At 41.7% G+C, this 24,784-nt stretch overlaps 1 protein-coding gene across 5 annotated transcripts in view; it reads right to left on the bottom strand.

Moving 5' to 3' along the window:
- Window positions 1-24,784, bottom strand: part of HERC3 (HECT and RLD domain containing E3 ubiquitin protein ligase 3) — a 53,242-nt gene that overhangs the window by 5,775 nt on the left and 22,683 nt on the right. For 4 of the 5 annotated variants that reach the window (XR_012042461.1, XM_072861319.1, XM_072861316.1 and 1 more), the window contains 19 exons: window positions 24,016-24,092; window positions 23,491-23,712; window positions 20,990-21,081; window positions 19,837-19,967; window positions 19,084-19,244; window positions 18,485-18,561; window positions 17,599-17,723; window positions 16,996-17,055; window positions 14,505-14,616; window positions 13,590-13,779; window positions 11,674-11,837; window positions 11,031-11,144; window positions 9,738-9,761; window positions 9,562-9,651; window positions 7,574-7,744; window positions 6,795-6,938; window positions 5,295-5,461; window positions 4,069-4,135; window positions 2,183-2,265 (listed from right to left, as the gene is read on the bottom strand). Coding sequence is in view for 4 of the 5 variants with exons in the window: in XM_072861319.1 (XP_072717420.1) it covers window positions 2,183-2,265; window positions 4,069-4,135; window positions 5,295-5,461; window positions 6,795-6,938; window positions 7,574-7,744; window positions 9,562-9,651; window positions 9,738-9,761; window positions 11,031-11,144; window positions 11,674-11,837; window positions 13,590-13,779; window positions 14,505-14,616; window positions 16,996-17,055; window positions 17,599-17,723; window positions 18,485-18,561; window positions 19,084-19,244; window positions 19,837-19,967; window positions 20,990-21,081; window positions 23,491-23,712; window positions 24,016-24,092 (2,271 nt within the window). In the remaining variant the exon portion in view is untranslated. The remainder of the gene's footprint in view (window positions 1-2,182; window positions 2,266-4,068; window positions 4,136-5,294; window positions 5,462-6,794; window positions 6,939-7,573; window positions 7,745-9,561; window positions 9,652-9,737; window positions 9,762-11,030; window positions 11,145-11,673; window positions 11,838-13,589; window positions 13,780-14,504; window positions 14,617-16,995; window positions 17,056-17,598; window positions 17,724-18,484; window positions 18,562-19,083; window positions 19,245-19,836; window positions 19,968-20,989; window positions 21,082-23,490; window positions 23,713-24,015; window positions 24,093-24,784) is intronic. The other variant, XM_072861320.1, reaches the window with a different exon arrangement.

Genomic DNA, 24,784 nt, shown 5'->3' with positions numbered 1-24,784 from the left:
TCTGGATTTTGTTAGGAGGTTAAGCATCTTTATTCTACTCTCTTTCATATTCTCAAAGCACCAAGATCTGAGTGCAACACTAGAATTTTATTTGTGCAATGACTTAAAATATTTCCCGATTTTTTTTTTTTAAAACCTGACAATAATGCATCAACCAATGTGGCAAACTGGGACACAAAACTCCACTGTGGGTGGAGGTGTCATTTTTGTCTGACATTCGAGAGCAGCTCACACCTGCACTCAGAGGACAAGCAGATCAGGGAACACCACAGAATCAGATATCTCAGTCTCCAGCTGAGGAGGTCACAACTGAAAGAAATATTTTGACCTTTTGGTGGAGGAATTCTCAATGCATATGCTATGTAAAAGCAGCAAGGGATAAGTGAGAAAGTAAAAAAGAAAAGTAAGCAAGCAGACTGACAAATATGAAAACTTGGAATAAGAAATCATGTAGCAAAGAGGGAGTTATTTTCCAGCGCATTTGTTTTATTGTCATTTTCCTGATAGTCACCTGAGCGTTAGGGAAATCCAAGCTGATTAAGCACTTAACTGTTGCTTAATACCTCTCTAGCTGTTACGGTCATGAACCCTTTATCAAGAACATTTTATGTTGTAACACCCAATATGAACTCCAAAGGAGAAAGGGAAAATGCAGGCATTTCCTACTTGGCATTTTTCAGTCAAAGTAATCCTGGTTCCCAGTATTACAGTTCCTGGTAAACTTTCCTCAAGCGGGAAGGGCAGTGCCCAAAGACATGCACACAGCAAACTATTCAGGCCAGGAGGGCAGCAAAGTGGTCCCTGGCCTCTAAATGTAGGGGGTGGAGGAAGTCATTAAGCACTGTAAGGTGGATGAACCGACAGCCATGTCTAGACTTGGATTTAGAGGTTAGCTTGAGTTCAAAACTCTGGTCAAGATGAAGCAATTGCATTTGGGAATGTGTTAAGCCGATAGAACTACACACTAGCCTTTCTCCTTAAGGATTTTCTTGTCTTGTTACCTATCCTGCCTTAATAAACAGTTGCAGGAACTAACCTGGGTGCTCTTCCCAAACATGTGCTCAGCTAAAATCTTTCTTCCTCCCCCTAGGCCAGTATGGCACACAGCAGAAAAATGGCTGTTTTTCTTTTGAGTTTACATGCCCTGCCTAAAAACCCAAAGGGTACTATCACTGGCATTTTCATCTTTACTTCACTGTCACAAGTGTAGATTAAATTCTCCTCTCCTTACCTGAAGCCCATCTTCTCTTTGCAGGCAGACAGACCTACACTGCTCCATCTCCACGTGGGTTTTGCATGGAGGCAGCTATTTAGCTGTAAAATTGCTCTCTTTTAGGCAGTAGTAAAGTAGGTAAGAAGGTAATACAGACAAAGCTTTTGTTACAGCAATGGCTTTAGACACCATCAGAACCCTTTTCAATAATCAGATTAATAGGAAATGACTTCAACTCCAGGCTTGCCAGCAAGGTCTTCAGCAACCCTAGCACAAGCCCCTAACCATGCTGCTGACTAGTCACTGGATCACACTGTTTTGCCAGCAGAGAAAAAAATTTGAACACTGCTTCAACTAATAAAGGCATTTGTAGAAATCCAATTATAGGATTATGAAAAGAAAATAGTTTAGCAGCTGGAAAAAAAAAGGGGAGGGAAATGGTAGCTGTGCTAGTAATAACTCTCAGGTGTTCAGCCAAACGGAAAGGAATCTACGTACAGTAGGGCCTCATGGCTCTAATCAGGGATGGTGGTCCTCTATCAAGTGTACTCAAGGGAAAGTGTTTCCGGCTCCAGAATTAATAGTATAAACAAGTTTGCCAGGCTCAGTTTTGTTGGTCACGTACAGTTCCTCTTTAAACCATCAGGGAGATTAACCTTAAAGGGCCAAAATCACGTTGCAATCTGTATTTGCCATGAGAAGACTGCCAAGGGTCTATATGAAGGCCTTTTATAGGGAAGATGTCCATCCAAAAGGGCGTAGGACATTTTCCAAACATTGGTGGAAAGATGATGAAAACTCGCTTTTTATTCAAGTGCCACTGGCACCCAGTAACTTTTGAACTGGTCTTAGAATCTGTTTGCAGTGACTTCTAATTCTCTCCCACATTTCACCTCAGCCAAATTTTCTGTGGCATTGCACCCAACTTCACCACAAGTATGAGTCCATCCCCACATATGCCCCACTTACTTATTGTCCTTCTGCACCAGAATTTTATCTCCATCTTCAATCAGGTTCTTCTGCTCTGTCACACCATAGCTTTCCCTGCAGATCTGTCCAAAACCAGAAAACTAATTTTACCAGAAGTACTTTTCAGGCCACATGCCTGCAGAAAGATATAGAGTTCTCTTTCACAGTTGATGACTGGCATGTGAAGCGTAAGCCAGAGAAAAGGGTATATGCAGAACGTTTTTTCTCTGCTCCAAATGCCCTGTGTACTTCACCACCTTCCATCATTTACATTTGGTGTAGGACTGCTATTAAGTCTAAATGCAAACTCAGAAAGGAAAAAAATAATATTATTTTAGGTAAATTTCCTGTGAAAAAACCCAAGAGATTGGTAACTAAAAAACTGTACTTAACTAAGCCCACATGCTCTGGCAATAAAAAGGACTCTCGTTTTTACAATAGGAGCTCACTAGGTTAATTCATCCGCTCTCACTGCAAGATGGCATGACCACAGACAGCTTCCTGCTTTTGCCTGGCCTAGGATGGCACCAGTACAAACATATATTCTGTACATACAAAATTGGTCATGTGGAGAAAATGCAAATGGGTCAATTTTCAAGTTGCCATACACAAAAGAAGCTCAGATTTTGACATGCAAGATGAGTTATTAATTTCAAGGTTTGGGATATCAGTTATTTATTAATTTCAAAGTTTTAGCAGATGCATCTGTATGTCTTTATATATTATGCAGTATATAGTGCAAGAAAGAGAGAGTAAGAATGTCCTTTTGTGTGAAAAGCGAATTTGGAGAAAAATCTCATGTTACTTCAAAGGTATTCTTTTTTACACAGTCTGCATTATCATCATTATGGCTTCATTAACTCATCCTGAATTGCAGCTCTGACCTGCACGAGACACTCCAACACAGGTCTGACTCACTCCAGAGGCAAGTTTGATCTAAGAGACTTTACGCACTCTCATTTACGAAACAAGGAAATGGACAACACTCTCCTAGCTCAGCAAGGATTTTCTTCACAGTGTGTAGCAGAGTTTCCTGGTACCTTGTTTTTACCCCAGGCAGGCCCTGGACAGAGTCAAGAATCCAGATCAAGCTCAAGATGAACCCATCACTCAAGATGAACCTGTTAGAGCATCAGGACTTCAAAGCAAAGACATTGAAACACAGAAGCCCTTACCCTGCCCGAGTCAACAGAGGAAAACATAGCTTGGAGAATAATGATGCCATGTCTCTTTGTGAGGTTCTAAATGTTTCCATGTGATGAGGGACATACCTGATATTCCAATGTACATCAAGATCAAACTCTTAATTTCAGGGAATCTCCACTGTGTAATAGAAACTATTGCACCTAGGTCACTAGCTAGAAAAAAATTCTTTTACTGCCACAGTAGCACAGGAAAGCTGACTACCTCGGCACATCTCCTAGAAACAAAATGCTGGAGGCTATTGCTAAGAAAGTCTGACCAAGTAAAATTCTTAAGTTACAAAGTATTAATATTATGACAGCAAGGAAAATTCTAAATTGTGTTGGCATTTCAAGAACTGACCTAGTGATGTCAAAGCCTAACTTCCATTTTCAAGGAGAATTCAGGAATCTGCTTCTCACTGTCTAGTGTGGGAAGTTGGCCACTGGCACTTAAGTTACGTGCCACGGCAACAACAAGGCTATTTTGAAAACCGCTCTGCTCAATCTAATTCCTAGCTCAGTTTTCATGACCACATACAAAAGAACAAGGGAGTTGACAACAAAGAATTTTAACATTTTAACATTAACATGGCATATGTGCTACAGGCATAGTTTGGAATAAACTGTAATACACATGAATAAGTAGATGGGCTTCAACTGTACCATCGCAATCACAGAGCTTATATGGTAAATGTGTCTTACTGTAAAATTCAAGCAGAATGTCTCTTCTACATCTTCCCCAGGGTAATCTAAAAGTTGCTGAAGACTCCTACATGACAGGTAGGGAAAGAAATGAGAAAAAAAAAAATCAGAGATTCAAAAAGCCATACATCTAAAGGGGAAAAGAAATTCAGCAAAACTAAACAGCATCACACATCTGGGTAATAGGATTGCAAGAGAGAGAATCTGAGTCACCTGAAGGGGTAAGAAAGAAATACACCCCAAATAAAGACATGCTTTGTTAGAAGCAGGATAAATGCCAGTCCACACAAGTTATCAATATAGTCCATGCCTACATAGTACATGGATCCCCTTTACTGATCCTGGCCTTAGAACAGAATTACATTTCTAGTTCTTAAGGAGTGCTAGATATTTATGCCATCACCACACAAAGGTCTGAGGGAGTGGAGGAAGAGAGGGTGGTGGATTGTATCTGTATCCCCATCATGTAGAAAATATTCTTCTCCTATCTTTCAAAATCCTGCTGCTGTCTTCCTCGCATTTTACCTCATTATTGTTAAACATAGCTGTTGCTTTGTGCAGATAAATCAGACAGCAACTCAGAAGAAAAAAAAGACAGCAGTCAGTGGGATTTTAACTTCTCAGTGTCAGAGGGAACCAATATCCCCATGCAGTTAGGCAGAAAAGATTCAATATGCCATTTAGAAAAAGTAATTCCTTCACTCCATTCAACTCCCTTCTTTCTGGTATGGGAGCAGGTCAGAGTTACACTGGTTCAGGGATGGGACAGTTCATATCCTACGCACAGTTCCCATCCTGGGCTACATCATGAGACATGCAGCGGATCTGCTTGCTAACCCAAGCCTGTCTTGGGGGGAAAGGCTAAGGCTAGGATCTGGGATCATGCATGCGATAACACAGTAGAGGGACAGGCCTCCACCCCTGTTTTCAAAGGAGTGTGGGAGGTATCTTTTGGCTGTGTTGATATCCAATTTCTGGGGGTCGAGAAGGTGAGTACAGTGGTTAGAGCCTAAGCAGATGGATCTGACAGCCTGTGGGAGAGAAGTCTTACATGAAATTCACGACCGGCTTATGTATTTTGCTAGGATCAGAGCCCCCCAAATTAATCAGTCACTCAAAAGGATCAGGAGGTGTTTTATTGAACTGTTTTTACCCAGTTTGCCATTTCTTGTTCTCAGATGGATGGTCTCCTTTCCCAGAAAGGCTGCAAATTTTGTTTTTCATACCTTCCTTCCGTAGGGGATAGCTCCTTCAAATCCTCTAGGCAGGGCTTCACGTTCAAGAGTTTTTTGTACAGAGCCAAGGGAAAGTGAAGGTCTACCACTGTGAAGTTGTATATTGCAAGACCGCATATGATGCCAATCAGGTGAAACCAGTTGTGTTCTACAAAACACTACAAAACCACACAGAGACATCCTGATGAGACACACTGTCATGGGTGCAATGCACAGTACTCTTTCCCCCATGTACTAAGAAGCCAGCCCCTGCTTTTCCAGCTGGGACAAAATCAGAGAGCTCCCATCAGGTCTCAGTTTGGTTGTGAATTCCTTGCTGGAGTGTGGCACAGAAATGAAGATTCAGAAACCAAGCCCTATTTTTTTTGTCATGAGCTGTGGAAACAGCAACAGCTGCTTTCCACCTTATCTGCCTTTTGTTTCCTTTTTTACATACCTCTGCATTTAGACATTAACAAAGCTTCAATGTTTGCTGTCTATGTACTGCAAGAAAATGTGTTAACAGTTCTCTCCCTATCACCCATCCTATTTTCTACTAGAAGCTTACGCACAACCATAGTGCCATCCAGGCAAATATAGCAACACGGGTGCTGGCATACCGGCCTTCATCCCTTCGCATATTTACTCTCACACTGGTATGTCAGTCACAGACTGGCTGCCTATATTTGTTAAATGTTGTAAATAAGTGACTCATTTTCAGTGCTTACACTGTCATTATTCTTAGTGTCAAAAGGCTTGTTTTTACAGCATTAACATGAGGAGTAATTGCTCTGTAATACTGTTTACAAATTACAAAAGGTGCCATGTAATTTCCTTCCTTGTAAAATGTAATTAATAAATTAAAAGAACCCCCAAGGCACCTACACCTTACAGGAAGACTGACAACATCATTTTCCATCTTGCTAGCTAGGCAGGCAAAGAAAAAAAGGACATAAACCATCACCTCCAGCATAATGCTACCTGACAGGTACAGAACTTGCACTCCACACCCTTCCAAAACCAACCAACTTTCACTACAAATAGTGTTTCTTGCCATTTAAGAGCTTCCTCATATAAAGCATTAACAAATTTAGACCCTGAAGGTGATAGCGATGCATAACTAAGTGGATTGGTTGCAATTACATGAACAGCAAGGGAAGCACAGAATTCTAATGCCATTACGATCTAAACCTCTGGTTCTGTAAAATAGCACGATTATCACATTCATTATAATAAGAGTTCTATTAACTGTCATCTGATACTTAATACAAGTTTTATTATGGGATAAGAATAAAGAGAAAGAGGCCACTCCTTAAAAGGCACAATCATCACTGTTCTACTAAAGTTAATCGACCTATACTAATTTCCACTGACTGAAAATAGAGCTCACATTGTATCGTGGGTGGAAAATGAGAGGAAGATCATTTCTTTCCCACAGTTTGCCACTAACTTTCTTGTCATTTAAATGCAGCATACTATTTCAACCTGTGCGTATAAAGGGCAAGGGCTTACCGTGTCTGAAAACCACAGCAGGTTTGACTCTGGGTAGTACGTGAACATGCCATAAATGGGGTTGAGGAGTTCTTTTAACAACAGGAGGAAAAATTCCTTTGTAACTCCTCCAGCATCAACAGCTTCCTCACCATCAAAGATGACCTGTAGAAAAAGCAGGTCCATAACAGGGAGACAGAGCTGAGACTGAGTGAATCAGACATCCTTCTAATTGGGAGCCACGCAAAGCAATTTGTCTAACATGCCCAAACCCACTGCAACCCATGAGCCTGTTCCAGTGCTCTGCTTGCAGGGAGGGAAAGGGAACAGGGGGTGGCAAATGAGATATTTTGAAAGTGTTTAACTCCTTATACAAATCATAAATAACCAGCTGTCCTCCCAACAACAGAAGCAGCAACATGACAGCAGCTGCTGAATTTTGTAGCAACCTCTCAGAGATAAAACATGTCCTATTCTAAGCAGCCTGTTCCTGCAGAAGAGCAAAACAGAGACTGCATAGTATCACAGAAATGTTTCCTCCCCCACCCCTTATACAGTAGATGCACCAAGAAAAGAGAGTAAAACCCCTGCTTGCCTTCTTGTAAGCTGTCCACTACCAAAACACACTGGGAGTTGGAGAGGAGAAAGACTCAACCCCCACATTGATTAGATGAAGTGTCCCTGTGTGCTATACGTATGGAGAAGCCACCGTATGCTGGTGAAGTGGTAACATGAAGGGCTGACAGGCTGCAGAAATGTCAGCTGGATAAGAGGGTGCTAAAGGTGTAGGGAAAACTTACTTTAAGAGGCTTTTTCAAATCAATGTCTGAATGGATGCTCAACTCCCTTAAAGCATCACCAACTAAGTTACTCCTGCGAACATGAAGTACCAGGAAAGGGCTTCTGGCCAGCAGAGGCTCCAGGGTGAGAAGCATGAAGACATTCTGCAAATTTGCACCATTTATTGCCACCTGTAAATGAGAGGGGTGAAAAACAGCTGCTGCTCAGCTCCTTTCTTCCCATGGAAGGAAAACAGTTTACTATAGGCCTGGCATTCATTTCTTCCTTACTCTTTTAGTTTGGTTTCCCCAGGGTATAAGGATTGTGTGCTCACTCTGTACAAGTGTGCGTGCATGTGTACCTACCTGCCACCCCCACCCCCCCCCGCCATTTCCCACACCAACACCTTTTGGGTCCACTGATCGATTCACCAAATTTGAGCAGAGAGATCAAATTCCTGAACACTTTGACATTAGGCAGGTGGGTGAGACACACTTTATTCATGCTCTTACTGAGTCAAGAAACTCAGTGTGAACACAACCCTGACAAGAGTCAGAGAGTCCACGAGGGAAAGCACTGTTACTAACATACCAGGCGAGCAGTCAGTTGACAACCGCACCTTGCAAGGCACCAGGGAGCCCACTGCATACAATTCAAAGCTCTCATCTACATGGTTTTTCTGGCACTGGGTAAGGCATGAAGTCCAGTCAAAGCTTTGACCACACATAGTATATTCATTCTCATGCATCATCCATAGTAAGTGGCAAATTCGCATTTGTAAATTCAACTTAAGTGCCAGTTGACCCTGAGACAGAAATCCACTAGAAACCAGGCTTCCTCTGTTCCAGCACTCACAGAAGTACTGGTTTGTTTGGCCTCTAAGTGGTTGTGTTCATAAAGATCCTATCTCTCAGGGCAACGAAACCTTTATCAGCCTGCTGTCCTGCCAAGATAAGGTAGATGCCCTCCTCACAGCAGTGCACTGCTCACAAACTGGGCAGCTGGAAATATACAAAAGAGGATGGCAAAATGAAAGCAGGAGAAGGTGGCTCCAGCTTCTGAGCATAGGCTGAGCCTCCTCTGCCTTGCTGCAGGCTGTGTTCAAGCAGCCATAGAAAAGCTAAGAGATGGATATTACATGGAACCAGCACCGTGGCCACAAGTAACTGATGACAGTTCTCCACCCTGAAGGAACTTGATGACCAAGGACCTCAACAAACTCGTTTCACAGAGGATGGCACTAGTTCTAGACCCCAGCTGCACTGGATGAGGTACCAGTGCCCGATGCTTTGCCCCTGCATGGGGCACCTGCAGGGGCACAGGCAGGAGCCACCTGCATGAACAATGCCTGGTACTGGAAGGTTTACATTGGCACAGAAGCCTGCCATCCTTGTCACAGCCTGCCTGTGAGCTGGCTTGGCTGCCATCTACAGGGTAAGGGTGCTGGAGCTGAACACCTGCTGTGAACACACTCCTGGAGAGCCTCAGGTCTGCACCCCTCACTGCAAATGGGTGGGTGAGCTGCTAACAACAGCTGCTGCTTGCAACCACAAACAGTGTCAGGAGTTGGTCTTCAACCCTCACTTCTGACACTCCTGCACCACCACCCCTCCTGCACCAGGCAGGAACTTGAAAAAAGTGCCCACTTATCTGAAAGCTTGTCTACTTTTCCAGCCTTACAGCTCCTCTAATAGACACCTCATCTTTCTTCTTATCCTTGGACTATCATAAATACATAAGCACTCCTTCTGTATACAGTTTAAATTTCCATCACATGCACATCTGGCAGTTCTGATGTTACCAAACATTTTGAAGTGAAAGACACCAAGCATTGCCTCTGCAATATCCAGGACAAAGAGGTTCTCCAGCTACCCTGCTCTCCCGTACCATGGAAATAATAAAGTGCTGTACACACTAACTCCCAGTGAACTCCTTTCCTTGCAGGCACCAATACAAAAGGCAGGAAAAAATTAAATGGGGCAGGAAAATTGGGAGAGAGAAGGATTACCTGCATCTGTAGTTCTGCATCTGTCTGTAACATCTTGGTCTTAGCCTGAGCATCGAAGATGAAAGGATAAGAACAGAGTGTCACAGCATCCTGCAAGAAAGGCAGGCAGATTGATTCCTATTTACAGCTTCCATAGCACTTCTTTAAACAAGAATCATGAAAACCAGTTTTCTTACCTGCATGATAGATGGTCTTACTTTCTGTGAAGGAAAAAGAAATATGAAAATATTTTACTCTTTTGATTTTGTGTCTTGTATTTTTTTGGATGGACTAGTTCAAAGCTGACCCAAAGAAAATTTTTCTCCTCTAGGACCAACAACCCATTTTTTTCCTCTTAAAGAAAAGCATGGGAACTTCCTTCTCAAGAAAACGCACAAGTCTGATTCAAAACTTGCACATCAAAGGTTACTAAGAGGACTAACGGGCACAGAAGCCTGTGCTAGCCTGCCATAAGTGAAACTTGCTCTTACGCAGAAAACTACCCCCAAGGCAGAGACCATATGAAACAACAGGAGAGACCGTAAGGCCACAACATGACAATATAAGACCTGCAATGTAAATTACTCCTCTCATTAGACATATTGATACATTTTTAACTATTTTTAACTATCACTTACATAAATTTGAGTCAATAATTGCTCTGCTCACTAAAAGCAAGCACAGAACAGCGCTATTTAAATGCTGGGAAGTGGGGGACAGGGGACACAGCACACACAACATTTAGAAAGTCCATAAAAACACACACAAAAATTCTTGCTACAGTCAGGTTTTACTCTTGCAGCATCCCTTGGCGGATGTTCTTTGGTGTTTTCTCACACTTGGGATTCTCTTCCTTGCTATAATTAAATAATCTCACTGGGTTCCTACACAGCATATTCCAGCCCTCAGCTTAGTCATCTCCTTTCTTACAGATGGGAAAATGAGGCAGAAAAGAGGTGAAGGGTCTTACCCAAGATCACCCAGCAGGTTACTGGAAGAGCCAGGAATAGAACCCACATCTCTTGAGTCTTGGTTCAGTCCCCTAGCCAGAACGCCACACTGCCTCCTCTTACAGAGCAACATTTTAAGATCACTGGCTACATTATTCACAATACCTGCCTAAACAGCAGAAGTAAAGGGTAAAAATTATAATTTTAGAATACAGGATTTGGCTCCTGAGGTCTCGATTACATTAAAAGGATCCAGTGACTGAATTAATCCCCTTGTGTAAGGATTGAATGAGATTCACATGAATAATCACAGAGATTGTTGCAAGCATTAGGTAAACATTGTTAGCTCCAGGTCTTCTGACAGCCTTATTTTAGTCAACTTTGTCAAACCACTGAGCACCCAAATCTGACAGACTTAACATATAGATGCTCCTATACTGAATACATTACGCTCATTAAGGATATTAAAAATACAGATCTCTACAACCAGAGACACAAATATGGGCAGCTATTTCAATGGCTATACATAAAACTTCTTACCATTCCAGCCTGATGTAAGAACCACATGAGATAATCCTCCTGAATGTCCACCAAGCTGGAAATCTCAGGGATATAAAACTTATCATATTCTACGTGTTTAACCTTCTGATTTACCTGGTGAAGAAAACAGATTGGTTTTAAAATACGGATATATTCAGCATTTTTCTTAGAACACGCAGGTTTGCTTTCATGAAATCAATTATAGCAGCTTGCAACAACAGGCCCCAGAAAGTCTTGCAAAAACAAGTAGTCCCTTATATTTTAGTACAAACCAAGAAGAATCGAAATAAACCTCTGATTTATTTTTGTTCCCCCTCCTCCTCACCCAGACTAACCACCACCAACACAGTGGGAGCAGAAAGCAACATGAGACAGGTATCTGTAATGCCACAGTGCACACAGTCCAGTGGCTCAGCAGCAGCATTCTTTAGGGTAGATTCTTCCTAGTGTTTGAGACAAGACTAAACAATCTTCAAGTACCTTGAATTCAGGAAAAACACTAACATCTTCCCCATGTGGTGTCTTGGTGGACAATGACACAGCTCACAAGCCAGGGCCATGACCACTTTGTCCCTGCCAATTGCCAAAGGGCAGACAAGACTGAATCATCTTGAGCCAACACGTGCCAAGGCTTTCCTCTTACCTTGTGGAGTTTCTCTAGAAGTCTGAGAGCAGCTGTAATGTAGCTACTGAACAGGACCGGGATCAACAGTGTCTTTCTTCCACTGAGGAGGTAAACCACCGCGCCTTTATAGAGATCCACTAGCCTGAGGAAATATCTTGGGCACACTTGAGACCACCAGTTGTCTGGAAAGCAGAGGAACATCAATATATAAATTCTGAATTAAAGGCCAGGGGAACCCCTAACTAAGGAGTTACAGCTGAAAATAGGGGAACACACCCAAAGATTGTTTCAAAAAACTTCCCTATTTCTCTCCTAAGTGTAGCACCAGGAAAGTGAGCAAAGAGTCAGCTAGATACCAGAAATTAAAAAGCTCTTCCCTTTCCACTCTCATACAACCACCCCAGTCATTACTGAGCACCAATGCCTGATCAGCGTGAGAGCCTGAATTCAAGGTTTATCAACCTTCAAGATATTGTTTCAAGTATCTTGTATTCAAGATACTGTGATCTTGTGGGCAAACCATTGTCTCTCATGAGCGATAAGAAAGCAGTTGCCTGGGCAATTCTCCATAGTACCACATACTTCTCTAGTGGGTGTCAGAGCACGTCACCCGGCACATCTGCACTAAAGGTCTGAACTCCCCCTCTTTAGAAAGGCTGATTTCTTTACAAAGGCTGATTTCTTTCTTGCCAAGGACAGGTAACCCTTACCTCTCCTCTGAAGGGACCCTCACTATTAGCTTCTTTGCTAGAACCAATCTACCTGCAGAGTAGAAGCTGGAGCCTGGGAAACCATTAGGTCAACTGTTAGAAACAAACACCAATTTATCCTCTCAAGCGTCAGCACAACAATAGATTCTGGCAGGCAGAAGTATGAGAATCCTTTACATTTCTGTATGCTAATAATCACAGTGGACTATGTAACGCTGAGTAGAGGAAGAAATTTGGTTCCAAAGCCTTTTTGAATTTAAAAAAAAAAAAGTCACTAAAGCTCAAAATAAATTTCACTGGAGCAATGCTCCTGGAGGTCTGAATGCATTAGATAGCATTTTACATGTTATGAGATTTAGTATAAGATAACCTTAAGAAATAGAGTAAGATATAACAAGAGAAGTAATAGCTTAGCAAACACGAGTAACAATCATTAAGCAGCATATGCTCTGCTTAGCTTAAAATGAGCTCATAGGAAATAATATTAGCAGAAATGCAAAGATGCAGAAGTGGGAGAAGACCTGGGGTGTTCAGCTTGGTCACAGACCAGCCAATAGGTTTTTCTGCAACTTATATAGCACAAGGTAACTTTATGTTATATTTAGTATATTCTTTTATTTACCTTATACAGAAAGGATATTCTAATGTGGACAAATTTATGAGAATTGATAATTTAATCGTCAAAATACACAAAATCTATGTTCACAGAGAGGCATTAAAATTTATCTGGAACTGAGTCTCTGAATGTGGGTAAACTAGATAAGGTAAATTAGATTAACCTCCCTAGTAAGTGTTCCTTGAAATTATATTTTACTTCTAAATTAAAACAGTTCTTAACCTGAATTTTCTTTCATTTATTATCCACACCACCATAAATTTTATATGTTTTATATTATTGTAACAAACTTCCCCTATCTTACCTGTAGGGCACATTCTTCATTTCCTCATAGTTCATGTTTAAAATTCAAATTTTATGTTTATAATTGTTTTACATGGGAACACAGGTTTTGGAGGGAGGACTCCTTGAACGCTTTTGGTTCCCAGCTGCTTTTTAGAGGTGACTGCTTCATAACAACACTATACCACAAATAATACTCAATTATCATTGCAGCCGTTGTAACAGAAAAATTAAACACAAAAACACGACTGAAAAACCTAAAGGCAACACTTTGTGTCCCAGCTGAACGCTCAGAGCAACATGCATCTCAAATGCCAACCTCTTACCAAGAACTTTGCTGGGGTTGGTATCTAGACGCAGAATAGCCATTGCTAGAGGAAGTGTTAACGTGATATAATACTTTGAGTCCTGGAAGGGTGGGAATTCAGGGAGAATCAGATAGATCCTCATTGCCTCAACATCTGGTGGTGAGCTGGACAGCTGAGGAATCAAAAAACTTTCAAAGCTCTTCAGTACCTAGAGGAAAACAAGACAAAAAAAAGGCAACTTATCCTGAGTGACAGAGCACCTACAACATAGATGATGTGTAAGAACTGATGAAATGGAGCACACTGCACAGGTGGACTTAACAGCTTTTGCTGATGATCTTTTAAGAACACTCCATAGGACAGGACTAAACTCTGATTCATCCAAAATGCTTAAACATTGGGATAGGTTTTTCCAGGGCTGGCTAGAGGTTAGTTAACCCCTCTTGTTAAGGTCACATCCCTGCTTTAAAAGTCAAACCCAAAGTAAAAAAAAAAACACACTATAAAAATTATAGCTACAAATGGCATGGGGAACAAACACAATTTTATCTCACAGCTCTGCACTCGTGAGAGAAATACTCCAAGTTAGAATAAATTATACAACCATAACGTACTCAACTCCTGACAGGCAACAAATGAGCACATAGTCATTACTTACAAGTATAGCATACACAGAATTAACTTCAGCAGCCGTTTCAAGTATTAAATGCCATGAGATAAAACTTTTCTAAAAACAAGTCTTAAGAGACACATTCCGAGAAGGTGACAATCAGCCCAGGACAGTGGAGAAGTTATCCATTGATACTATGAAGGATCTGGCCTGCAGATTTGCAATACAACCCTTCCACAAAAAAGCTGCTGTTACTTGCATGTTACAGAGGGACAAAGCCTTTATTTCCCCTCTGAATACTCAAAACCCCAGAAGTGCAATACCTGGTCTAGAAGAATGGAGTGCTGAGAGTTCATCAGCTTCTCAAACAGCACTCTGGTGGAGTTCAGATCAATCCCTGGGATCTTCGGACTGGTTTTAAAATGTTCATCAATTCTTTAAAAAAATCCCAGACAGACAGGCTTAAGTTTAAGGAAGAGACACCCTTACCTGTGTACTGGCATGGCCCGAGAGCAAGCAATGGAGAAATTAACTCTAGGGAATTAATCAGACTAGAAACAAAGCAGAAGTTGGAATCTTCTTGCTAAAGACAAGATGGACAACTCTCCCTTCTGAACTCCTCTGGGTCTTGGTTAGGGTTGGGATTCTTGCAGAGAAACACTTTATTGAAGTCTTTGATTTCCCCAGGACTCCTTCACTGACCTAAGAGCCTGCCTAGACAGGCCAGACTGCTTAAAAGCCTATAAAATATGTATCTATCATATGCATCAGGATCCTCTGTGTTGTATTCAGATACACTACTTTTATAGCAAAATCTGTTTAATCACACCAAGTAAGACAGGGAAGGGTGATGCATAACAAGACATTGACTGCTATGCAAGGGAACATCAGATGAGGGGTTTTGAGAGAAAACAGGGGAAGATATTCAGAGTAGCTTTTTGGCAATTCCACTCTTAAATTTTCTAAAACTGAACAACCACAATCAAAGCACAGCACAGCTGAGAACAGTCTTCACATGGTCTTTAGTTGCAACAAAGATGTGCTGTCCTTTCTGCTGTGCATGAAAGGCTGTAATTTACTTCGGCTACCTGTGTAAGAGCAATAACGAAGGCAAACCTGCAGAGGACAATAGCCTAACAGTCAGATCTAGCAACACTGAATGTCCAGGCCAGCAGGTAAATTACCTAACTCAGCGTCTAGAGCACGATCAGCATCTGTAACAGAGGCTCTTGGCACCATTGTCTGCAGTAAAGCTGCACATAAAACCTTGCAGTGACTAGTAAAAAAGATCATTGCTACAATTCCATTGACCTCAAGGATTTCCCAAGACCGTCACTACTCATCTGATACTGTACTGTATTAGACACTCTGAAGGAAAAGGTAGCTATTAAAGATGGGATGCATTTGTCAGTTTGCTGGTGTGACTATAACAACACGAGAAGCTAAACATAGCCTGCTGTAGTAGAATGGCTATTTCCGTAACAGCACAGGCACCAGGCTGGAAATAGCTCCTCAGAATCACACTGCAGTGCAGAGTGCTTCAGGCTGTGATGTGCAGAAGTAGTATTGGAGCATGCCCAGTCACACATAGAAAAGCTGCTTTTCCATCTAACCCTGTGTACCACAATGCTGTATTGCAAACAAGCCTATATGGCATTAGGATACTGGAAGGATGTACTAGGGCATTTCTGTCAAGTGCACCGTGACATAAGGCTTCACATATAAAGGTACATGGTTAAATACAGCCTCACTTCAGCGTATGTTATGTAGGCTTCAAATTTTGTCATTCATTTGGTCAAAGATTTTCTGTAAAAGTTAAGTCCTGCACTAGCCAAGTCATCATTAAAGTAGAAGGAAAACTGCACTGGGGTGATGAAGTCATAACTCCACTCATTTCCACATTCAAAGGAGACATGGGACTATTTACAGTGACTCAACAACTTGGATATCTCAACAAGTGTTTTACACCAACATGATACAACTCTCCTGATGCAGTAACATGCTGCCTTGTCACAACACTAAAGAAGAAACCATTGGACAAGCGGAAAAATGCAAGAATAGTGAGTAAATTGTTTTCTTTTTCAAGTTGCTCTTGGAAAATATTACTCAAAGATTACTCAGAGTAACTAAGCTTTTCTTCACCTAGTTACAGGTCATTTACTCATCACATCACCATAAAAAATTTCTCCTCCTCCTCATCTTATGCTGCTACCTCCCCAACATTTACAGACACAGCCAAGACAATCCTTCCCAACCCACAGACTTTGACTCAGCTATGCATATTACAACCTTGTCACCACCTATTGTTGGTTACACCCATTTGCAATTCCTGCTTTTGTAAGCAGGAGCACAAAACTTTCCACAACTGATGTCACCTAAAAGGAAAGTGCTTCCATGCTGCCCCAGATGTATTTTTTAAGAGCAGCCTATGTTGAAGTATACCTCCACACACACCAGCCCCCACCAGCTAGCTCAGCTGGGTAAGACACTCTTCAGACACCTGGCATCACTCACTTCCCTTAATGTCGTATTCCTATCCCTCTCTTTTAAAGATGTTGATATTCATTTCATATGGAAAAATAACAGTCGTGACAACTCCAATGAATCTGTGCCACTTACAGTACACTCACCATGCACTTTCTTAGACCATTTGCCTCCCTTACCCAGTTCTGACCACCCACCTCTTTAGCAGACACTCTCTGCCCCTGTCTCCTGTCTGATCAGAAAAACCAAATCCCACTGCAGCAGTGAGTGAAGTAAAGGGATTCCAGCCTGCCTCAAGGGAAAGCCACGCTTCTGGACTCTGCCACTTACTTCTTCTCCAAGAAGCTTCCATTCCAGCAGGCAGCTGAGGACAGAATCTGAACAACATTACTGTTTGCAGCAGGAAGACAAAAGAAAACAGAGATAGAGGTTATGACCACATGTCCCAGCAAATCTCTTCAGCTCTCTTCCTTCTATGGGAAACAATGTCAGGATCACCCCTTCAGAGGCATAGAGGGTAAGTGGTTCATTCAGGATCATGTAACGTCCCTCTTTGAAGGGAGGGATGTTAGCAGTGCCTCCTTTCCACCTATTCTGCCCTTCTCATGGCAGGCACACAGGGGAAGGAATTTAATCAGTCTGTTCACAAGTTCTTGCTGCTTTTTATGAACTCTAAGCACACAAAGGACAACTTTAAAATCCATTTCCCACCCACCATTTGCAATGTTCTGAGGCAGCCTCAAATTCCTCTGGTTTTGCTTGGAAGGTCTAACCTGGCAGCCTTGTGACTGGCAACTGTCCTCCCCTTGGATACGACCAAGAACCACACTTGAAAAGGCTGCTAAATTTCAAGTGAAAGCATGGCACGGAAGCCAACAAAATTATGTAAATAAAACTTTCAGCAAAAGGCTTGTCCAGTGCCACAATACCTACTTGACAGAATTAGAACTGTTCTTTTCTAAAAGCTTTTGCCTCCAGACATCTATAGTTTCATCATTTATTAAACAGGTGTAACGTGTTTCATTTATGGTCCGGAAATCATCAGCAGGCAAGGAATTCTGTGAGAAGATACAGATTTCAGCAAAGACAAGGCTTGTAAAACAACTCCTTCTTATTCATAATCTCTGTTTTCTATATATAACTGATAGCTTCCTTAGTGGGGGTCTCTGAACAGGTTTGGTTCGGAAGCTGTGACATTACTAAGAAGTCCAAAAGAAAAGGCATAGAAAGGCACGGAAAAAACACAAGATCATCATCAAATACATTTTTAAAAAGAGGAAAAGCAAAAAAACCAAGATATCATTTCCTTAAATGTACCAAAGCCCTCTTAAATGCCACCATATATAACTACAGGCTTAGTACACTTATTCTAGACCTATTTCCATACCTCAAAAAGTGTGTATCAAACACTTCATGAAAGAAATAAGAAGACAGAAGCAGAAAAACCAATTCACCATTCAGCCCTCCATCCAGCATATCTTGACAAAACCCCTGTGTATGTGGCCCATGGCCCCAGTGTCTCAGGAGGCAGCCCCTTGTTTCCCATTTGCAAAGGAGACTGGACTCCCCTCCCTGCTGATCAAACTGAAATCAGTGTCTTCCCAATGGCTCTTTGACATGCCTCTAAAGGAAGGCAACTTTCAGCCACTCCTAAAAAGTTGTAAATCCCTGTAACAACTGTCATCACTGGTAAGGTTTGTAAAGCAGAATGGACCCCAAACCAACACTTCATTTTCGGGAGATACTACCAAAACCAAAAGATGCATTGTGAAGGCTGGGACAGGGGAGCAGACTTGAGAAGATACTTCATTTGTTTTACCTCATATTTGGAGCAAAGCACAAATGTTTGGTCTCCTCCAGAGAAGATATGTTTAACAATGTGATATTTGCAGGCATCTGTTGAAGAAAGAGACATGGTTGTGTTAGAGGCTGATGAATGCAAGTTCCTACTGTGCCTCTTCCCCCACATTTGCACTGCCAGCATCTCAGGCTTTACACTACAAGGAGCACCTGAGTCCCTTGAAGGCCAGGCTGAAATCAGTTGGAACTCAAGCACTGTAGCACTTTGAGAGATACACAGGGCCTGGCAGGAGGGAAAAGCTGGAATTTTTAAACTGCAATGGGGGGTTTAAAGAGAAACCAAAGCCCTCGGAAATCAGTATTAGTACAATTTCATGGAGGCTCAAGATCACCAAATGTTGAGCTCTGCTATGAAAAGAGAAAGGGAGAGGGCACACATTAACAGAGAGAGCAAGAGGTCACCCAGTAATTTCCATAGTGCATTTAGGACAGGAGCATGGGTTTCTTTTCCTATTTCAATAATTTTCACAGAACAATGTCAAGATGTCTTTAGACAGCTACAGGTGAAATGAAATTATTTACGTCCATTTGCAAATCCAAATCATGCATAGTACATACCAGGTTTCCCTGAGAGTTGCCCATTGTGAGCTGCCCAGTGACCCTTGACGGGAGAGGGACACTTAACATTGCAAGTGTGCCCCGTTCCAAGCTGGCCTCTTGTTCCACAGCCAAATGCATAGATCATTCCTGAAGAAGGCACAAAGGCTAAAGTGTGATGTCTGGAACAGAGATGGGTACAAAGTTTGGGCCTTGTTTAACAATTAAAAAAACCACCATACAAATGCAGCCTAAAACTTATTCCCAGTTCCCCTGGGCCAGAAGCTGGTGCAAAGCAGCATCTTTACACTAGCACCAATGCTCAGTTTTTGCCACCTGATGGCACCAGTTTATGGGATGGAGCTCTTTAGGTGAAGTGTGTGCCAGCATACAGCTGGTATCAGGCTCACAGACAAAATTAGCTTAGTCATTTACTAAGCCTGTACATACCAAAAGGCAACAACACAGCACCAGTGTTACTAGCTCTCTTTTCATGAAAGAGGCTGGGAACTTGTGACCAAAGGGGCTGCTGCTCTGAAGTCTTGATGAATTAAGATGGAAAGGTATCTTTTACCAGGTTACAGCACAGGGAACAACCCCAATTAAAAAGCAACCTCCTTTAGAGGGCCTTAAAATTCTCATGGGAAGTAAAATTTAAATTAATTTAGTTTTCACATATAGGATGCAGAAGCAAGACTATTCCCCCTATTTACAAGACCTGGTGTCAGCATTAACCTCCACCAAAGAGAATTTCTGACTGCACACAGCACTCACCTGCCACAAGCAATCTGGGATACTTCACTGCCCATTAGCTCAAGAACTCTTCGGGGGTTCACTTCATCATTCATGGAGTCATGTCCCAGTTGCCCACAGGAACCTGCACCGAACGTGAACACCCCTCCACTCTGTTAGCAAATCAAACAGCATATTCTCCATTTAGGGACCCATAACCCAGCAGTATCTCTCTGACTCCAGTTTCAGTACAAGCCCAAGCTTAGGCAGAGATTACTGGGGATTTCAAAGGATTCAGAAAAGAAACTTGGGTTCTGCTAATGCAGCTTCCAAACAGGTACCTTGCCACACGTCAGAGATTGACAGAATTATCTTTAGGTGTGTCTATACCAGTCCAGCTTTCCCCCACTGTCACCAGATGAGTCTGAAATCCTAGCAGGATTAAACATGGCTGAGTAGCACCCATTTCCACAGTACTTTACACCCATCTCTGTCAGCTGTTGATCAAAAGGATTGTGACCTTTTTCCTTGAACGGGAGCTTCCACATAACTGATCTTCTGCAGTGTTTTTCCCCAGAGGAATCCCAATGTCAGCTGTTTTAATTCATTTTACAGTGGAGAACACTGAGGCACCAAAAAAGGAAGCAATGCCTAGGAAGTGGCAGAGGCAAGGCAAGAACTGAGCAGTGATCTACCAAATCCTAGCCCTGTCCTCTGTCCACTAAGCTATACACCACTTGGAAACAGCAGGTTTGGAACTGAAAACCTCTTGGAAATGCTGTGAGGGACTGCTAATGTTTCATTTAAACACCCACTCGTTTTGACTTGCATTTTATTCTGATGCACAATACCACTCTCTTTTTATCTTCCAACAAAATGCTATTTTCACCCCTTTGGATGTACATTTGTTAAATTTTTTGCTCAAACCTAATTTCTTTAAGCAATTCACCTGAGTTTTACTATTCATTATCATGGATTACTAGCATCTTCATCTTCAAAAACAGCAATGGATCATGTTGGCAATGAATCTCAGAATAAATTATAATAAGACTATACTTTCCATTTAGTTTCTTTTACTGGAGTCAGATGGAATATGGTAAGTCAATCTGTTCTTTCCTACCATTACCCAGGAAACTAACGTGAAACCATCAGGCAGGCGAGATAGCAGCCAGGGTTCCCAGGTTAGCATCTTTACCTTTGTCAGAACTGCTGTGTGTTCCTCTCCACAGCTGATGTAAACAACCTTCTGAGACCGCAGCAGCTTCACATGACACGGGGATTCTCGGTCTGCATTGGACAAAGAAAATAAAGGAGCTGTTTCATAAACACAAACCTAAATGTCTGAGAAAACCATTGGCAGTTTGATTTTCAGATGTGGTCTACACGTGCAATGGAAGCTTTAACAACTGTGGGGAAAAAGCACACATCCTTGAGTACTTCACTGCTGCTTTCCTCCTACAATTCTTAAAAGATTTGTCCTGGCTCAAAGAAAATTGTCCAGAGCAAGAACGCAAATATTGAGAATCTTGTATAAACTCAACATGCACTTGCAGTTTGGGAGGTATGAGTGCAGCCTAGCTACACCCACCTTCAGCCTCATGCTCCACTCCAGACTCCTCACTGACGACTGCAAACATTTGTTTCCAAAACCTTGCTTAGACCTTTTCCATACAGAGCAATCCTGACACGTGGGAGACACCAGCGCAACACACATGACAAGCTGAATCCCAAGATATTTAAATGCCTAGCGTTCCTTCTGTTGTCATCCTTTAAGAAGATCCTCCTACTTGCAAAGGCTAATCTCTGCCAACCATTAAATGATGCTCTTCTCCTTTACTCTGACATTCTAATCATTAAAAGTGGGTCTCCCAAGGATGAATACACTAAGCAAGGTTACATGTTTTACTGATGCAAAAATAAAATAAAAGCTAAACATTTCAAGGAGCAGTAGGCACCCCAAAACAGTTGGATATTAAGGGGAGCAGCTGCTTACTTCATACCAACAAAAAATCAGGTTCCTACCTATAGAAGTTGTCCATTTTTTAAGACTCTCACCCAAGGGTTTGACAGGTGCTTTTTTCTGGGTAGTGAAAGGAAAATGGTCACATTTTCATGTATTTAGAAATGAGAGCAGATTTTTCATTTACTTTGTTCTGTATTTTAGCACTCTGATCTTTATTTTGACAGGAATGACACTTCTTATCTCTACAGCATAATTGTTTAAATAACAGTGCTGCAGACTACTCATGTTTGTAGACCTTGCTGTTCATGTTCACTAAGTATAATTCACACTGTCTTACTATGATTCACTTACCATAAATATCAAGTATTTACTACAGTGTCATGTATTGAGGGTAAGCAGAGTATGATCCCTGGCCAACACAGCCCCACAAGAGATGCCCCTTATATATTCATCTAAGATTAGCCCCATGTCAAAGCGAGCCTCTCATATATAAATTGCAGCTTCATTGAAATTAGAAGCATTTATCTGCCAGTCTACATTGAAAGAACATGGCTGCTCTCATACAAGATCAGCTCTAGCTTACGTATAGTACAAGAGAATAGACCTGGCGCATTTTTGAGAGAACACAAGATATGCAACAAGTCTTACAGTTGTGTTTCATATTCCTAAAAATGTAAAGCAAGATTAAATGATGCATACAACATTTGAGTATCCTTTGCTAAACTACAGGCTGTTTTTGAGTAATGGCTTTAAATACATATTTCAGTAGGTAGGGTGGGTTGTCAAAATGCATCATCTCATTATAGGTACACAAAATGTGAGGTAATGCTTTTCTCTTGCAAAATACAGTATTTATATGCTACTATGTTATGCAACCTAACATTTACAAATATATACACCTCATGTACTCACCCATGCAAAATAAATTATCCATGCATGGTAGGCATCACATCCACACTCAGTAACTTGCCTAGATATTTAAAGCTACTCAGCAACTATGCAGAAAACTATGAAGAGGTTGATTTAAAACTAAAATCTTTCACTCACTTACTTTTGCAAAAAAGTTAAGAACATGTTAACAACAAGCAGGGGAGACCTAGGCTTTTCATACTTGTGGTAATGTCATATCCACTCTTCAGCCTCATTTATAAACTTATCTTCAAGTCTGTTGATGGCTAGGCTTCACTGAACATGGCCACCTGAAAAAAACTACCATTGGCCCTGTGTGTCTGGAAAATTGTGCAACCGGTAAACTAGACAACATTTTACGATGCTAAGATATTCTGTGTTGCCATCATTTTATAGCATGAAGTTGCTCACCAGTCAAAAACACTTTGGCAAACAACTGGATGGGTTCAGCCTGCTGTTCTGCAGGCAGAGCCTTTGCTCCGCATCATCTTCAAACAAAATATGGACAAAGCATTTTTGAGAAGAGGAAGAAAGAACACGGGCACTTCCTTCGATGCCTGCCTGTTGACACTCACATTTGAAAGATCTTTCTTTTTCACCTTCCTCACTTCCACTAACATCCACAAGGGGAAAAAAGCGTTTCTCTTCCTACCAAGTATGAAAAGCCTGTAGAGTCCATCAGAGTGTGTTCCTCTGCCCTCTCCTCCCAAGAAGAGCTGCTGAGGGTTACATACCCGCTCAATAAAAATATATTATCAATGCAAACAGAGACACTAGGCCAAAAAAGTCCATCCTTCTTTCACCTAGGAGCATAATTTTAATACCTCGTTCATCACTTAGTCCCAGCTGTCCTGAGCTGTTCTTCCCCCAGCCAAACACAGCTCCTGAGAGAGAGAGGGCAAAACTGTGGGCTCCGCCTGCAGCAACCTGAGCCAAAGGGATCCCATCAAGAGACTTGACACGTTGTGGACTGGCTTGGGAGGGACATTCTTTACCCAACCCCAGCTGACCATAGCTGTTCTGCCCCCATGTGAAGAACTGGCCATCTGGAACAAGGAAAGAAAGAGAACAGCAAGTAAAAGCTGGTCAACAGAAAAGCAAGTTTGTCAAAACGAACAAGAATCAGTGCTGGGGGCTTCGCTCCCACCCAAGCCTCATGATGGAAAAATCAAGCGAGACATTCTTTGCCAAAATAAAAGCACAGTCTGAAGCCACTGGGTAAATAAACAGACGTGCAACTAAGCACAAAATACAATATCGGACTGCTGTAACTTAAACGATATACGATCTTGGACACTGTGCAAAATAACAGCACAAATCTTGGTAATATATAACAAATGTTACAGTACCTGCTGCCAAAGCCAGGCAATGCCAATTTCCACAGGAAACCTGCAGTATTGTCTGTTGGTTCAGTTTCTTTATCAACCTAAAGAAGACAACACTATTTTAGAATAAGTGTCCACAAATACAGTATCACCTTAGGTTGAAATTAAGGTTTCCATTCAGATATTCATTCTACATATACAAATACCCTATGGTTTTGAGACTAAGGAACAGAGTCTTGAAGGTGATGCAGATCCATACATAATAGATGCAAATCTGCAGAGACCTTTAGACACTTGACTACTAACTCCAACTATGTTTACTGCCATAATGCTGAATCCAGCCATCTGGAAATGGTGAAAATAGCTGGTTCTTGGTGTCTCCCTCACTATTCTTTTTTGAGGCATCGAGAGTTTTCATGCTGTCAGGGGCCTAGCAGTTCCTACAAGTTACAGCACCAAAACCTCTTCAGTGCTTTGTACAGAGAATAGCATGTCAAAAGTTCAAGTTATTTCACGAAAATGTTATTTTTAAAATGGCACTATCACATTGACATGTGAGCCTGTCTCTCTCTGTTACACTGGAGCCACCTGCAAGTTAAGGATTGTCTTGCTACAGAGCCCTTCAGCTCAAACATTAATGTTCTGTGACTGAAACTCTTTTCCTTTAAATACTGCTTCAACAATGACAGCCACCCTAGACAGGTGTCACAAACTTCTGCTCTGCACTGGATCTGCAGTGGCAGATCAAGTAAGAGACAGACTATATCCGTTATTAATGTGGCATGATACAACA

The sequence above is a fragment of the Ciconia boyciana genome, chromosome 5, assembly GCF_034638445.1.
Source record: "Ciconia boyciana chromosome 5, ASM3463844v1, whole genome shotgun sequence".
Classification (NCBI taxonomy): Eukaryota; Metazoa; Chordata; class Aves; order Ciconiiformes; family Ciconiidae; genus Ciconia; species Ciconia boyciana.
The sequence above is the reverse complement of the archived record's forward strand: the minus strand, read 5'-3'. Positions and strand labels throughout refer to the sequence as shown.